The sequence below is a fragment of the Archocentrus centrarchus genome, chromosome 11 (assembly GCF_007364275.1).
Source record: "Archocentrus centrarchus isolate MPI-CPG fArcCen1 chromosome 11, fArcCen1, whole genome shotgun sequence".
NCBI lineage: Eukaryota > Metazoa > Chordata > Actinopteri > Cichliformes > Cichlidae > Archocentrus > Archocentrus centrarchus.
This window is the reverse complement of record NC_044356.1, coordinates 25,956,785-25,974,915: the sequence shown is the minus strand read 5'-3', so window position 1 is coordinate 25,974,915 and position 18,131 is coordinate 25,956,785. Positions and strand designations below refer to the sequence as shown.

General features: G+C 42.6%; 1 protein-coding gene across 1 annotated transcript; it reads left to right on the top strand.

The window, feature by feature from the left end:
• Positions 1-256: 256 nt before the first annotated feature.
• ube2ql1 (ubiquitin conjugating enzyme E2 QL1) lies at positions 257-16,466 on the top strand. Its single transcript, XM_030740635.1, has 3 exons — positions 257-454; positions 1,070-2,009; positions 13,923-16,466. The coding sequence occupies exons 2-3, from the start codon at positions 1,287-1,289 to the stop codon at positions 14,052-14,054; spliced, it is 855 nt and encodes a 284-aa protein (XP_030596495.1). The 5' UTR covers positions 257-454; positions 1,070-1,286; the 3' UTR covers positions 14,055-16,466.
• The last annotated feature ends 1,665 nt before the right edge of the window (positions 16,467-18,131 follow it).

The window sequence follows — 18,131 nt, the reverse complement described above, 5'->3', positions numbered from 1 at the left end:
GTTTACTTGTTTCCCCTTATTGTGTTGCTCGTTAATTAAGCATGAAAAATAGATATTTATTAGTAATGGTAAAATAGAAGGGAAAAAAAGGTAGTTAGGCTGATTTATTGTGCTGCGGATGGTATTCGTCAGGTGAAGCACAGTACGGTTTGCCTTGTACTGGACTTTTATTTTGAAATGTGACGTCGCCGGTGTAGAGCAGACTGGCTGAGAAGGATTACCGGGGGCTGGCTCGTCCTCGGCTGCATTAAAGCTGAAGCTACCGCAGCTGCACACACACACACACACATACTCACACACACACATACATCAAAGGCTCTTCCTCTCCTCCTCACTGCAGCTCTCACCGACAGCGGGTCAGCTGGATGGTTAGAGACCCCCGTTTTTTCTTTCTTTTTTACGCACACAGAACGGGACATCACGGGACATTAAACGGACATTTCACCAGACCAAGGTAAGAAAAGGCTGGATTTCGGTGTAGTGTCGGGTTTGTCTGTGGGCAGGAGAACGCACATAAAGAGGAAATTCGTTTTATTATATATAGCCTAGGATCGGCTGTATGGTTTTCATCATATGGAGACTGGTTTACATGGCATTTAATGGATAATATATTCCATAGTATTTATACCAACCTGTGTGTCCTTATAGCGAAAGGGTTACGACCCTATATTTACACATTTCTGTTTATTTATCTTCCATAGTCGTTATTCTACATTATTTGCCGTAGGAATCCAGTGTGTTCATCAGGCTATAGCAACCTTGGAATGCATTATGGCGATTCCCCCTGATTCTTCTGTGCTGTAGACCGTGTTCATATATCTTGTTGTTTTCTATAATATGGATACTGTGCAGCTTTCTCTTAAAATATTCTATACGATCACCTCTGTGCTTCTGCGTAACGCATCGTCCTATCACTGAACAACTGCAGTCACAGACATGATGTCCGTCCACTTGTAGGAAACATGACTGGATTCCACTGGTCTGTGTGAGAAAACTGTTTTATTCGACTGTTCACCTGGACTCGCATTCATTTGTTGTTTAACTGTTTTGTTTTTTTTTCTGCTTTTAGTCGAGTCTTGGCGAGATGAAGCACTGAGAAGAAAACTGCACACGCTCGCCGGTTGTGTTCATCCTGAGGCTGCAGTGAACGGAGGGGGGATTGCGGTATAAGAAGGTTAATATTCAGCATCAATAAAGGTCGTCTCTTTGAGCCGGGAACCGACTCGAAAGGGTGAATCTCGCCCCTGTGCGGGGGGATCGGCGGAGCAACATAGTCTATAAAAATTATGGCCACCCTACTGCGGAAGATCGGTCTGATCCGTCTGCACGACCGAGACACTGAGGACCCAAAGCACCACCAAGGCTCGTTAAAGGGGAGCAAAGGAAACCAGAAAAACAATACCAACAAACACTGTCAGACCGCCAACGAAACCAACATCCTGAGCACCCCGGAGATTAAAGCGAGGAAGCTGGACCAGCAGGGCAAGGACAAGCCGTCCGGCAAGGATAAGCAGGGCAAGGATGCGAAGGAGAAGCAGCAGACGGGAGGAGGAGGAGGAGGAAGCGGCGGCGGCAGTAAAGCGACCAGTGCCTCCTCGATACCACCGCTGGCGCCTCACCGGCAACACTGCACCCAGGTCCGGACGCGAAGGTTGATGAAGGAGCTACAGGAGATCAGGAGGTTAGGGGACAACTTCATTACGGTGGAGCTGGTGGAGGACAACCTGTATGACTGGAACGTCAAGCTGCACCAGGTGGACAAGGACTCGGCGCTGTGGCAGGACATGAAGGAGACTAGCACCGAGTTCATACTGCTCAACGTCACCTTTCCCGATAATTTCCCCTTCTCGCCGCCGTTCATGCGGGTCCTGACGCCCCGGTTGGAGAACGGCTACGTGTTGGACGGCGGGGCCATATGCATGGAGCTGTTGACCCCCCGCGGATGGTCCAGTGCCTACACGGTGGAGGCCGTCATGAGACAGTTTGCTGCCAGCCTCGTAAAAGGACAGGTGAGGGGAAGAAGGGGCTGGTGGGTGAGCGTCCTTGCTTGGAATATCATCAACCATCCGGCATGTTTATCATGTATATTTATTACCATTACTGGTGTTGATGTATCATGCCTAATTACCGCATAGAACCACTTTTACGCACAGGTATACATTGTGGTGCAGCTTTTAGATTTTTAAAGAGTTTACAAGCAGCATTTGTGCAACTGTTTTTGGTACATTCCTCTATTTTGAATGCAAAAAAACAAAAACAAACCTGCTTTCATGGTTCTCAAGGCATGTTTGGCAGAAAGATTCCTGAAATAAGCATATTAACATATCATGGAACTACACCACACCAAACTACACCATAATATGTACATTGAGCCTATTTATAGCATTTTCTGTCCTCCGTGGGTTGTAAGTGCATCACTGTAATATCTCAGGTCGCTCCTCTCCTCACTCCCCCTCCTCTCTGCTATGAGCAAACCCCTGATTGTGAATATTATTAATCTTTATGTGACTTTACTGCGGCCATTTCGTGCAGTGCAACCGTCAGTGTCTCCTTTATGCCAGATCTTCTCTGCAGTTGCGCTGTGCTCTCCTTTTATCACCTCCATAAATCAGCATCCTTTGACAACAAAGACCCACTGCCATGCAATGGAAAAGTCTCTTTGCATTCTCTAATGCAGTCTAACAAAATCTGTAGTCCCATTAGGCCATTCTAAAAGATGAATAAAGCAATTATTCTACACGTGATGATGGGTAGAAAGACATATGGATGAATAGAGACAGCAGGGTTGCCTTACCTAGTAGACCTCAGTGACTTAGAGTGTCGGGATTATGTAATCCTGTCAAATCTGTTTTTCACATCCCCAGTGCACTGCAGCAGCAGCAGCAGCAGCAGCTCTGCAATTCCAGTGAAAATGGCTGTATCTCTAAATGCACTCCCGGCTATAATTGTTTAAAGGCTGAGTAGAGATTCTGTTCTCCACCCAGATAAGAATCGTTTTTCCTTAATGCATTCCAGCCGTTTCATCTGTACACTCTGCCCCCTTTCTCTTCGCTGACTCGCGCTCTTTTGGAATCAGCAGTGGGACATTGCTGATGTATTAAACCTTATGTAAACCGTCACTGCACTCCCCTGCCCTAACCTTAGTGTCTCTCTTTTTTTTTTGCCTTTGATGATATAACTAAACATCATTTCCGAGTCATCTGTGGTCATTTAGCATCTGTCATGAAGAGAGGTCATGCAAAAAAAAAACAAAAAAAAAACACTAAGCACACTGGGGAGGTGGGGGTGTCTGTGTTTGTGCGTGTGTACGTCTTGATTTTTTTTTTTACCACTTGATGAGATGAGGTTGCAGCTCTGCAGTGTTTCCTAATTATGGTGCAGTGTCTTCCTTCTCCGGTTTGCTAATGGAAACAATATTGATTAATTATTCCTGTGTGTGTGTGTCTGAGTGAGTGTGCATGAGCATGTGTGTGTGTGTGTGTGTGTATCTCTTTATCTCTTCTCCTCTTTTGTGCATCTGTGTCTCCACAGGCACTTGTGTGCACTGCGTCCTAGTTTTCTGAGAGGTGTAATAGTCTTTTAATCATGACAGACAGAACACAGGCATGCACGCACACACACACACACACACACACACACACACATACATCTGTATATAAATAACTAAATACACAGGATATATTTATGTGTCCTTGGCCACCGGTTCCCTGTGACAATAGTGATGAGGCCGGTTTAGAAGCTCCTTCCCTATTTTTAGTGTGAGAGGATACATGAGTGACACAGTGCTGAGCTGAGAGTCAACAGAGCGACATGTGCCTCCACCTGCGCACCTGTGAGGAAGCACAGACACACACTCACCATCACACAAACTGAGGTGCACCGAGGAGCGTCAAGTTTAGTGTAGGTGTTTTTGTAATGGCATCCAATTTTGTAATTAATCTTAATCTCTGTGGTTGTCTGTGGAGTACAGTTCAGACAGTATACCAGCGGCAACTGGAGCTTAATACTTGCTCGTTAATTTGTAAACAAAGCAAAACACTTCCACAAAATTTCCATTATTATTTGCACTTCAAAAATACAACCCAGTTTCCAAAGAAGTTAGGACACTGTGAAATATAAATGAGAACTGAATGCACTACAACAGTGAGAAATCTGACTTTATTTTTGAAAAATTTAGGCGCTTTTTGAATTTGCTGCAAGCAACGAGTTTCAAAAAAGCTGTGACAGGCACATGTTTACCACCGGGTTGCATCAGCTCTTCTTCTAATACTGTGTAAGTGTTTGGGAACTGGGGAGACCAATTGCTGTAGTTTTGATTGGGAAACTTTTTTTCTTTCCGTTTTTGGTTGAAGTAAGAGTTCAGCTGTTCAGCAGTCCAGAGCCTCCTAATTTTTTTTTTGTTGTATAATAAGCCTTGTCCTTTCAGCTGCTGTATTATTTCCCGAGGGTTGGGAAATAATAGAAGGGTCTCTACAGTGGAAGGATCTGCATGTTTGATTTAATACAGTTTTTGTGACGGATGCCTTTCCTGATGCAACCCTCCCATTCATCCATGATTGGGACTGGCACGAGGAGTACACTAGCTTGTGACCTCGTGAGGTTAGTTTTATGTCTCCTCCTTTCGCATGCAAGGCAAATGTGTTAACTACTACACCATAAACCAAGTGTTTGAAATGGGTTACAGGTGTGGACTGCAGGCAGGTTTAACTCTGCTGTTGCAAGACATGCAGAATGTGTTTTATTATGGCTGAAACAGGCAAGGCCTTTCCTGAAAAATGATGTCATCTGCACGGCAACATACACTGCTCCAAAACCTGGATAAATCATTCATCTCAGTGGTTCCTTAGAAGTTAAGTAAGTTGAGGATAAATGTCACTCTGTGTGTGCTAATGCATCCCTATGCCATCACAGACGCTGGCTTTGAACTAGGTGCTGACAGCAAGCCTAATATTAAAGTTTTGATTGGTCAGTCCACTTTGCCTCAGCCTTAAACAAGTTCAGGCCCAGAGAAGGTAGCAGCGTTTCTAGATCTTATTTAAACAAGTTTTTTCTGTGGTTCTGTCCTGTGCATTTTCTTCATGAGAAATGATATTCTGAACATGGAAATACAGGCAAAAGCAGTTTGCACAATTCTAATGAGCTTGGAAGTTTGAAATATTTGGTGTGACCACCTTTATTCTTCAACATAGCCTGAACTCTGTGAGGCAGCTTTCTTGTCATTTCTTTAAGTAGTCTTTGGGAATAGTTCTCCAGGCTTCTTGAAGGACATTCAAAGCTCTTCTTTGGATGTTGGCTGCCTTTTGTTCTGTTCTCTGTCAATATGATCCCACACTGCTTCAATAATGTTGAAGTCCGGGCTCTGGGGAGGCCAGTCCATGACCGATAGGGTTCCATTGTGTGTTTTTCTATCCAGGTATGCTTTTACTGCATTGGCAGTGTGTTTGTGATCATTGCCATAATTTCATCAGTTTTGAAAAGATCCCGAACACCACTCGGTGAAATGAATCCCCAAACCATGACAGAGCCCCCACCTTTCCTCCCCATGTACCTTCCTTAAGAATGGCTTCTTGACAGCCATCCTTCCACTGAGACCATTTCTGATGAGGCTTCAGCAAACAGTAGATGGATCAGCTGAAGGGCCAGATGCATCTCTCACGACCTGTGTCAGGACTTTGCTCAATTTTTTTTTTCCTGTTTTAATGGCATGACTTTCAGATACTGTTCATCTGCTGTATTGAGTTTTTTAGGCCTGACATTTCTTCTTTTGTTCTCCACTTGTCCAGTTGCCTCAAGTTTTTAAAGGACACACTGCACACTGTTCTAAATATGCCAAGTTTTCAAGTTTGGGAATCACCTTGTTGGTGCAGAAATATTATTTTATGCCTGTCAAACTGTGCACTAAAGAAATGGAAACAAATTATGTGTTTTTGTGACAGGCTGCTGGTAACAAAGTGCCTAAAAATATTTAAAATTGGTTCTTTGCTAAGTTGTTATGTATAAACACAAGACTGGTTCATCCCCTGAGTTAGTTGGTCTTTTTTTGAATGCTTGAATTATTCATAGGTCAGTGTCAAGTGGCTTAATAAAGAAACAAAAACATTCCTGTGAAAACGTTCAGGGACGAGGATTGAACTGAAAATGAGTGTAAAAGCAGCCAATGTCCAAAGAAAAACTGGAGCCTGGAGAAGGCCGCTTCATAAAATAGAGGAAAGTCTGTCTCACTGGAAGCAAAACAATATGAAGAAATGAGTGGTGCTTTTCTCAGTTTTATTTAATTGTCAATCAAGCATTGACTGGGCAATGCATTAATTAGACTGAAGCATAAGAGGCAGATTTATTGAAATTAAAACCATCATCACAGACACTGACATCATCACAACAAAGATCAAATCTGACCAAACTAAATTAAAGGCCTATTTCAGCAATTTCTCTGTAAATATTGTTTCAGTAGAGATGAGGGAATCACAGAAATGGATTAAGATGGCAGGACATACATGGAATGCCACAGGCGACATACTATACAGGAACGTCTGTGCCATCTATGGCCTGGAAGTCCCAAGGTCAAAATGGGATGTGCCCCCAAAGGTGGTTGAGAATGACCGAGCTAAGATCCTGTGGGACTTCCAGATACAGACAGAAAAACTGGTGATGACTAACCAACTGGACACAGTAGTGGTGGACAAGCAGAGGAAGAAGGCTGCAGTGATAGATGTAGCAATACCAAGCAATAGCAACATCAGGAAGAAGGAACACGAGAAGCTCGATACCAAGGGCTGAGAGAGGAGCTAGAGAGGATGTGGAAGGTGAAGGTAACAGTGGTCCCCGTGGTAATCAGAACACTCTGGACAGAGCACCAGAGCAGGGCAAGTGGCTCCAGCAAATTCCAGGAAATTATATCTGAGATCTCTGTTCAGAAGTGCGGAGTCCTAGGAACAGCTAAGACACTGAAGGACCCTCAAGCTTCCAGGCCTCTGGCTTAAAGGGCAAATAAAAGATCACACATAGAGTAAGTGGGGATTCTTTTATTTATATATATAGATCTGTGTATGTGTTTGTAAAAAAGAGATATTTGGATTTCTAAACACACATAACCCTGAGAAAGCCCCGATGATATAATTTGTTTCGGGTTATTTGTTTCGTCTTTGGAAAGCACCCTCTGGAGTTAAACAAAAATGGAATTTTCACAGAATCCCTCATCATCCCTATGATGAGAAACCTGAACTTCATGTGTAAAATCAATGGAATTCCTCTTTAAAACATCACGTTTTCTGTGATTTCTTGCTCTTTTACACTGTGCCCATCATTAAATAGTGTGTGATAATGTGCAGATTATGGAACCTAGACAAGTGAAACTAACAATCATTGGTTGGACCCTCTATTGACCCCACCATCAGTCCCACTGGGCTCCCCTTTGAGGATGATGATGATGACACTGATCCCTGTTTGTTTATCCCGACCCTTTTTAGCACATGTCTGTGTTATGCAACCCCCCCCCCCCCCCCCCCCCCCCCCCGGCCTCAAAGCTGCTTCCCACCATCAGTGGGGCCTTCCCTGGTCTGCCCATTGACTGATCTCTATTACCCGGCAGCCACTCTACACAAGTGTGTCCCTCTCAATGAGCGAGCGCTTAGCTGAAATAGATAAACACTGACATGGCACTGCATAGGCTTGGGGCACTCGCTCAGTGGAACTCGCCCAGACAGACACACACCCATTTGATTGCCTGTTGGTTCTCTTGCAAGCAGATCTTTCTTTACTTTGTCTCTTCGTCCATCTTTGGATGCGTCATACTGAGACTTTCTCCCAGATGACTCCAAGCACAGTAGAGGTAATTGACACTCCATTTCCCCAGAGTCAAAAACTTTTATACAAGCTTGTGCATCAGTATACAATTCACAGTCTCTCATTCGCACACTTCCTCTTTGCACTTTCAGCATTGTGGCCTGGCTGTTGCTGTCATTCTCCATCCCTTTGTCTCTCACAGACACACAACAACAGCTCATTTGCTCACAAAATCTTCCACATAACAACCAAACAAATGAGAAACTGCCTTCCGCTCGGTGTGAAAACAAGTTCACTTTAGGGTACCTTCTTCTCTGACATCGATCACCAGGGGTAGTCACACGTCTTTAACAATAGCCGGACGCCATAAACATATCCGTCAAAGGCAGGAACCTGCCATTTTGAGGTGGTGACAGCAACCATATGGTGAGACGCATGGATAATGAGTTTGCATGTGATTTCAAAAGAGAACAACACATTACACCTTTTTTCCAGTATTCCCTGACAGACGCCAGTCGGGGCATTATCTGCGTTTGTCAGCCTGCGTAATCTGTATTCAGGCCTCTGGCTGCAGAGAGAAGCTGAGCAGGTTTCAGGGAGCGCCGCTCAGGTGAAACCCCGTCGGTTTGTTTTACATTTTAAAGGATGTGTTGATCCATTATTTGAGAGAAGAAGAGCCTGTCCTTTAATGTGGTTTTGTAAAAGAGAAGCAGAAAACAAATCCCAAGGCAACGCTGCGTATAATATCTTATCTGAGTGAGTCACTCAGTGAGTCATGCAGTCGGTTCTTCAAAACAAGTCAAAAAACTGTGATGGTGAAGTTCGGGGGTTTTCAAGCATGCTAATCAGCCTTAAAAAAAATCACAACTGTCGTCATTATTGAGATGAGGTCAGCCAGATTCTGCATTGTTTCAGTTGTCTGACTTCATTTCAAGTGTGTCACGTGTAAAACTCCATATGAAACTTAATCACTTGTCATAATGGACATTAATAATTGGAACTGACGTCAAGACTGATAAAAGTCCAGCGGGGGGGGGAATAATAGGACGAGGTTTTCAAAAGTGTCTGTTGGAGAGACAGAGTGACAAACACAGAGAGAGAGAGGGCCTGAGTGTCTCTAAGCCCTACAATGAAATCAGGCCACTGTTGCTACAGGAATGGAAACTCTAACGCTAATCTGCAGATCATTCAGTGTTCACCTCATCTCCTTTTATCCCCTGCATCATTTTTGACCCAAAATAGCCGAGCAAGTATGCAACAGCACACAGTGATCTTCATCAGATGTCATGGCAGCTGAGGATTGACGTCGGTCCTCCAATTTAGAAATGCAGTCTTAAATCTGACATCTTCTTTAAGGACATTAACATTTTTGCAGTTTCCACTGGTCCATTAGATTCCCTCTGAACTCTATTTTGGTGATGAGGCAGAAAAAAGTAACATGACCTGATATCTTTCGGCCCCTTGAGTAAGACGGTGCTAGATGCAAGCTTCTAAAAATTAGTACCTCTCCTTCTTGATTTTTGCTAATACACGTCAAACAAGGGCCACAGGCACTAATCATGTAATTATATTAACTGTATAACTAGAACTCAAGCAGCTTATACAGGGTTTATGTGCATTTGTGCAGGTAAAATACCAAAAAGCATTGGTTTAGTAGGGTCTAGCTGCTAATACATTCACAATTTAAAAAATGAATGTTAATTGTGAGGACTAAGCACTCACACTATAGCACTGCTAAAGAATAACTAGAAATATATTTTAACTTAACATATACTGCCAGTTGTACAGGTGATGCAATAGCAGCTGTTGGCTATAAAGCAAGGAGATAAAACAGTGTAGCCTGAATAGCTTTTGTAGCAGTAGTACTAGTATGTAAATGTCTCAGAGCCAGGTTAGTGCTTTTCAGGGTTTAGCTAAGCTAACTAGCCACCAGCTGTTGCTTCATACAGTGCACTGCATACAGATGAATATGAGGGCAGTATCAATCTTATCTTTTTAACTCTTGGCAAGAAAGAAAATGAGCCCGATTCCCAAAAGCAGCAGACAGAAAATGACTGAAAAGAAGATCGTGGCCGTCTTGTTTAGCCTCTCAGATGTCACGTCACTATGCCGATGACGAGCCTACTTAACTGCAGAAAACTGACTCCGCTTACTCCACGCAGAAGCTGAAGCTTAAGGTGCAAGATGCAAAAAAAATGGGTGTATCATTTTTCTGCACTGCGCTGCAGCATGCAGAGGCACTCACCAACTGAGGGAATTGTGTTAGTATTGGTTTCAGTGGAAAACCTCGGAGCCTCCCTGCCAAGAAAATGCTCTGGGTAAAGGGAAGTGATACAGTCTTTCATAGCGTGTACAGTTAGATACAATAAAGTGCCTGGCATTTTCTTATGAATAACCACAAAATTTAAGCTGCAGTTTGACCAGTGCACAGAGAGCTACTGTACTGTACTGTACAGGCTTCTCTTTGTGAATCTCCCGTGTTTCTCAGGTTATTTTAACACGGGGGGGCTAGTGGCACTGCTATGAGTCACACCTTTGTCCAGGCTGTGGTGTCATGGCATTGCATGTCTCCTTGCATTCTCTTTTTTTTTTTTTTCAGCATTATTGTTTTTTTTCCATTCATCCTCCTACACAGCCTTCTTCAGGCAAGGCTTGCTGCCAATAACAGAATAAGCAGCTTTATCATTTCAGTTGACACCCACTCCACTTTTCTCCTTCCCCCCACCCCCATCACAACCACATCATTTATTATTAGCCCAACATGTGAAGGAGGGAGGGCTTCAGCAACATGGTGCCTAGTGAAAATCCCTAAGTCAGATATCACAATGCTTTTTATTAGACATGAGGTAGTTATGGACCTTTATGTATACTTTGTTCCATATATGTGTATATATATATATATATATATATATATATATATATATATATATATATATATATATATATATATATATATATATATATATATATATATATATATATATATATATATATATATAGAGAGAGAGAGAGAGAGAGAGAGAGAAAAACACACACAACATTTTCATCATATAATGCCGTGGGTGCTTCTGCTCTTCACTTATCTCCCCATTTCCCAGAGTACTAGAGGGTATATTTTCACTTCTGATTGAGCCTGATGTCTTAAAAGCTTTTTTCCCTGCCTTTAAACATTGATCCGTTGTTGGTCAACCTGCTTTCAGACCATCTGTCTTGTCAACATCCCTCCTGCAGCTATGCATTCACCATCAACTTCATCCATGTGTATATGTGGGCTATGTTTCTGTCTTTCTGTGTACGGTCTGGAAAGAATTTTAAGAAAAAAAAAACAGTGTTTTCAGAAAACGCTTGGCAGGACCGCTGACAATTATGAACCTTTTGATCTGACAGTGCGTATCCAGATCACACAGTAATGTTTTGATATATGTGCTGGCTTTTGAAGTTTCACAAAATGATATTCTGCTTTTGGAAAATCAAAATGAATGGGAACAGGCAGCAAATATATCAGAAATCAAGGCCTCTGAAAGCTGCAGTAGATTGGATTGAACTTAATTTTCTACCATCTTGTTATAATGTCCTGAATGGCTGGAGGGGAATGGGCAATTTTCACATAGATTAATTTTCCTAAAAGTACTTTAAGTTTTTCTGTTAGTTTTATCTAATAGATATTGAGCTTAGTTTGCATGTTCTGTCAGTGTTAACTGAGTATCTTCTGCCTTTAAGAAGTGTTGTGTCACATTCCTTTTTGAAGTTATTTGTCACATTACAAAATTACTGCAATAAAAACAAATGTAGCCATTTTTAATGTTACAGTGTTACCTGCTAAGACAAGTTAGATACATTCCACTTGAAGTCAGAGGCAGATCGAAATCTTTCAACATAAAAAACGAAAACTGTAACATTTCAACAGGAACCGATTGCTTATTTGAAAAAATAACGTTTCAAAGTGAAGGAAGAGAGCCTCGGCCGCCTTTAGTTTTATACAGCTTAACAAAATTTGCCACCCAATGGCAGAGAGCCTAGATTTAGATCATGGCTGACATCTAATCAATAGTTTTATGGCTCAGGATCTGTCCAATTTAGTGAAAAACCATTCATAATTTGGAGGTTTCCTCTAGACACAGAGCTAGTCAAACAAATGTACTGCATGGAAATAGCTTTTCTGGCAGACGTTGCAGTGTAGAAGCAAACACAGAAGTCAGGAGTGCGACTTTCACCAGCGTCTTGTGAATCGTCAATGCAGTTTGAAATAACTCGACACACTGTCAAATATATAATTTCTTTAAATTTAAAGATACACTTCCTTTAAAGGTCTGCATTTTATGAAACTGACAAAATAATAGCAGCCTGCTTCTGTCAGATGCGTATCACAGAGACGCACACGCAGTGTCATGTGTGTCTGCAGCGTTATTGGACGCAGAGAGAAAGCAGTTTCCTTTTAAAGAACAGCAGAGACTTTGTTACCTTAAGTGGAGGAGCAGTGATGTGGTGATGGAGTGAAGGGCTTGTCGGCAGGGATGTAGTTTGTGTCCCGTTAGGAGCTTAACTTTCCTTTGTGTCTTGTTGGTTACACGTAGGCACTAAAAGATACTTGGTAAGGTTCAGACAAGCGTTGTGGTTTGGGTTTAAGTTATGGACTTCACAACTTTAACCCTGCATGCTGAATCACCAGACACCCCACGATAGGATATTATCACAATACTTCACTCCCAATTTTTAACATTTTGCAATATGCCAAGTATTGCAGTAGCATATATTGCAATTTATCACCTTTATCACCAAATTACATCCTCAAAATTAAATTTTCTCATTAACTGTTTTGTCCAATAAGAAGAAGTTATGTCACTTCAGTTTTTTGTTTTTGTTTTTGCTTTTTTGCTAAAAAATGAGATTGTCAAGCACACCAACTCTGTCGCTTAAATCTGCCATAAATGTTGCCATAAGACAGAGTCAGTCTGATATCAGTCTGCAATTGATTGCTATCAAGTTGGCAATTACTTGCAGTCTGTTTCTGATAATACAGCAATTAACTGTGATAAATCATCAAAAATCACATATCTGTTGCTGTCTGCAAATCACATTTAACAGAAATTCATATTTAACTAATGTATTTGCACTCAGCAACCTTCCTGTCCTGTAGGAATATAACCAGGAAACAACCAGTTGAGTCGAGTCCCCTCGAGTTGTGCTCATTGACAAAGACTCATTCAGACTGATGGCAACATGTTGGCAATCTGTCTGCATTTATAAATTAGACAGCAATTATTTGCAAACCTTCGACAATCTCTCTGAGTGTGACTGCAGTCAGTCCAGGTCAGACTGCAACTGTGCAGAAAGGTTGCCTCCTATCAGGCAACCTGTACAGTCATCTTGCAATCAAAAGTAGTCGTGACTGTGCAACCCCCTCAAGCTCTGGGCAACCATTTATGTCGATTTAATGTAAACTTGATCGGTTAATGTTATGTCAGGACAGTGGTGCATGAGATGAGCCCTCTTGTTTGTAGTATTCCCAGAGTATTTTAATTTATGTAAGAAAATATAGATATTTGGTATCAATGCAATATCGCCACGCAAAATATTGCGATGCTATGCTGCTATGCTTTCCTGCACCCCAACACACTGTAAATTTAAACATGACCTTGATGGTTTTTTTACAAGCATCCACATGTGGCGAGCTGTGAGTGAGACCCATCTTACTGTCGAAGTGAACCAGGTGTATCACCAAACGCAAAGCCTCAGTGAGAAGTCAGCAGCTTGATGAAACAGCAGTATTTGATGCCTGGAAATAGAACAGGCAACAACTTTATGATGTAAATAGTATCACTGGATTTTGGTGGAATCATTCAAGGGAAAAACAAGCTTTCCAAAACACTGCAGTAGGTTTGTTATTACAAAATGTAAATTCCCATGGTTAATGTTGGCTTGATGTCTGCTACACCTCTATCATGGTGTTGCTCGTTTAACTGAGATTAGGTAACTGATCCCTGTGTGCATCATTCCTAAAATGACAAAGCTCACGTGTTCAGACTCCTTAGTGGATAGTTTGATTGCTTCTGTATCTTACTGATCTTTTCCACACAGCGCTAACCTTGTTCCCTCTTCCTGCCCCCTGCCCTTTTCCTTTGTATCTCCGTCTCTTACAGGGCCGTATATGTAGGAAAGCAGGAAAGTCCAAGAAAGCTTTCAGCCGTAAGGAAGCCGAGGCCACCTTCAAATCCCTGGTGAAGACCCACGAGAAGTACGGCTGGGTGTCCCCGCCCGTGTCTGACGGCTGAATGCCCCGACGCCGTCCCTCCGACCCCCGCGCTAGCCGGACAAACCCAGCTAGCCCCGACATGCAAAACGACACACCACGCTAACTCAACAATCTCTCATTTTTCACCATTCACTGTTTCACTCAAGGTTTTCTTTTTCTGGTTTTCTGTGTTATTGAATTTGTTTTGTTATTTTGCTTTTGGTCACCATCTCCAGAAGAGCTGACATGCAGTCATCACCATCACTCCACCTAGAAACAACTTTTTGGTTGACCTCCCTCTCACCCAGGGATTCTTTCCACGATTTCAGAAAGACCTGAGAGGGCAGAGTGTGTGTGCGTGCGGGTGGGTGAGGGGGTGTGGGTGTGTGGGTGTGCGTCACTACATCGGACATCAGCTGGGAGCGTGTGCCACTGTTGGTGGATTTCCTTTTTTTTTTTTCTCAACGCACACACATGCATGTTCAGTGGGACAAATCGGACAGTGTGGGCTTTTCCACCCATGTGAAAGACTACTGAATGAAGGAGACTCATCTCCCTCTCCTGTCCTTGCAATCCCGCCCATCCTCACCTCCCTTTTCCATCCCTCATTCCTTTCTTCTCTTGAACTGGCATTACATCCCACCATCTCTCTCTCTCTCTCTGTAGCTGTCGGGTCATTTGCATATAAATGAAGCTGTTAATGTTTAATAGAAGGGCAGCGCACTGGCGTTTAAACTCACTCATTCGCACCTTCATTTCTCCTTTCTTTTGACTGTGCAGTTGCTCACAGTTCAACGCAACATGAAGATTGTAATTTACATGGAGCTGTGCTCTCTCTCTCTCTCTGTCTCTTTCTTTAGCTCGCTTTGTTTCCTACTCTCCGTCTCTTGTGGCTAAATTTAGAGCTCACTGTTGCGTAGATGGATATTGATTTTTAATGGAGAAAAAAAGTCATGTTGCTTTATGCAGCAACTACTGTATGTATGATAAATAGAACGACAGTCAGTCACCTCTCTTTCTCTCTCATGTTCTTGTGTGTGTGTGTAGGAGAGGAATGAAGACTATAATTCCCATGATTTAGATACCAGATGGTACAGCTGAAGGCTAGGCCTCAGTGTGCGTGTGTATGTGTATGTGCGCGTGTGAGTAAGGGAGACAACCCTGTAAACACACAAATATGATTTACTGTGAATGACACTAAGGTCTAAAGGGAGTGCTGGCTTTTTTTTGCTAAATTAACTCGCCGTCTTGTCCCGCTGTTGACATCAGCTCCTGATTATTATTGCTGCAAACGCGCGTGTAGTTGTGACCGAATATCTGCGTGCACGTAGCCTCGTCTGTCTCTCCGATGAAGAAGAAAAGGTCGGCTTAACCTCACCCAGACATTCGCACAGCTCGCAGACTTGGAGCGTACACCTGCGGCCTCTGCGGTAACACCTAGAAATGAAGACAGACAGGAGCGTGCTGGAGTGCTGCTTTAAATGAGTGCGCTTCGGAGCCCGTCTGACTGATGTCTGCTGAAAGCGAGAGGCTGAAGGCAAGAGGCAGGAGAACAGAGCGATGGGAGGGAATCGTGGGAGCTTTGATCACTGCCGGCTGCTTCTCGGAAATGTCAGGTGGCTTGAAAATGGCCGAAGACGGCCGTGATTACTTGAGAGGCGCAGAGTTCCAACCTTTAAAAGGACTTTATAAATATCTACTATTAACTGTACGACTGCAGCAGCGTCAGTCTCAATCAGCCGAGAGCCTACTAGCTGCAGACTATCTCTCCACCCTGTCCAGTGGGCTCTGTTTGTTTTGCTCTCCGCCAGTTAAATGTCAGAGAGAAGGCTGCTAATTGCTCTGACATTTCAGCAGAGCGTCATTAGAGGAGAGCCGCAAGAGCAGAAGGATGGAGGATGTCAGAGCTTCAGCTCGGCGGTGACATTTTGTCACTTTCCTCTCCTGCCTCGATTTTTTTTTGGGGGGAGGGGGGGTGGAGGCAGGGTTGGGGTATAGGAGTCAGCTCTCAGCTCCGCAACCCTCGAGCGCGGGATGTTCAAAAATCGCTGAGCCAGCATGCGAAATACGAATCAGGTCACACCTTGTCCTGAAGCTCCCTTTGTGTCACGTTTTGCGGTTGACAAATTCTGTGTATGAGTGTGAGCAGATGTGTGTGTCACACTCCCATCATGGAGAAAAAAAAAAAAAGAAACAAAGACACCACCATCTGGTATGTGATCATGTACGAAAGCGCGTTAGTCCTCTTTGAATTTGGCTAGTCATTTCAGGGTCGACAAAATGACAAAATATCTCAAAAACCTGAGTGTTTGCTGGTTTCAAGAGAATACTTTTGTGATATAGTTTAGATCGGTAGTTTGCAGACACTAACTGGGTGAACTGATTATGTTGTAATATATCTGCATGTGATATGTGATTGGTAGCTAGCTACTGTATCTCTTTTTTTTTTCAAGAAAAGTGAGAAAAATATGGGAAAAAAACAAAAATGCAAATGCTTCTCTTTTCCTGGTATATATTTTTTTCTTTTTTTGGGTTCTGTACTGTATGTATTTTTCTTTTCTTTCTAAGCGTCCTAAAAATGTCACATTGTGTTATATGAATGTTTGTGTTTTAATTTATTTGTGGTTTGCCAAAATGAAGATTTGAAGCATGTTGCAGGTACTGTCACAAGAAAATGAGAAGAAAAAAACTACTAAGAATGATAGCCTATGTGAGATCTGGGGGGGGTGGGGATGTGGGGGGACAGGAAGCAAAGAAGGACGGAAAAGGCAGTAAAGCCTTGAGATTATAAAGGAAGTATTTGGGGGAGAGCATCAAAGTGGAGTCAAGAAGGTGACATCATGCTCCCTTGAATACTTTCTGGTGCCCTCCATGATGTCACTACTGTCCCTCCCCCATTGATCCTGCTCTATACAGTGATTTGGTTTGTGGGTAATGCAGTCAACACAAACACCTGAAGTCCCATAAGTCACAGATCTGAGCTCAGTGTGACCTCCCTATGCTTCAAATCAAACTCTTTAAGGGAATCTGACCTGTGATGAGTTACTCTGGGCAACTTCGTCCCACTCCTGACTCGAGTGTTTGGTCGAGACCGAGGTCTTAAAAGTTCAAAAAGGTGAAAGGTCATTGCAAGACCAAACAGGAATGTGCAATAAAAGTTACAGCTTATTCAATCTCTGCTGATTTGCTGGTTTTGTTTCTTGGGTTAATATCACATCTGGGAGCTTCTTAATATCCCCACGACACTTTCAAATATTCTAATACCGCACTTCAGGCTGCTGTGTCCTCAGCCTGGCCACTGCATTGTTCTACTTTCATTTAATGCAACTGATAAGACGTTTATAATGTTCATGGTAAGGAGAAACCATAATCAGTTGTCCTTGTCTCCTGTGCTTTTATCAGCCAGCTCCTAGACACAGTGTTCCCTCTGTGTGGGTCGAGTGGTCACCCATATGGGAGTGGATGTGTTAAAGAGAGTGTGCAAAGTTTGTGGTGAGAGATTAAGGTTGAACTCTAACTTAAGGTAATGACTGAGGCAGTTTTGAGAAGGTTAAATAACATACACAAACAACATATCCAAAAAGATCTTTTTTGTTGCCATAAGACAGAGTCAGTCTGATATCAGCAACATCTGCAACTTTTTGTGCCTTTGACTGCACGCAATGCTAAATTTGTCCATAGTGAAGATGATGATTTAACACAAACATTAAACACACATTATGTGTGGTTTTACCTGCCACTGTTAGCTAGCTGGCTAGCTTCAGCATTGCCATCACTGCCAAACACTGTCGCCAACTCCTCAGTAAGGAAAGTAGCTATTGGTTGTCCTAAACATCGCTATATCATGTCATTGCCTAATTTGCATAATTGGTCATTTAGATAAATACAGTGGTACCTTGACATACGAGTTTCATTCGTTCTGTGACTTAGCTCGTAACTTAATTTGATCCTATGTCAAATCAAATTTTCCCATAGAAATTATTTGAAACGTCATTAATCTGTTCCCGCCCCCCCGAAACCATTTTTTTTTACGTTTATTAATAAGAAAATGCCTTTATAAACAAATAATGTAGAAAAATAATACTGCATACAGTATAACAAAAGAGAATGTAAAGAA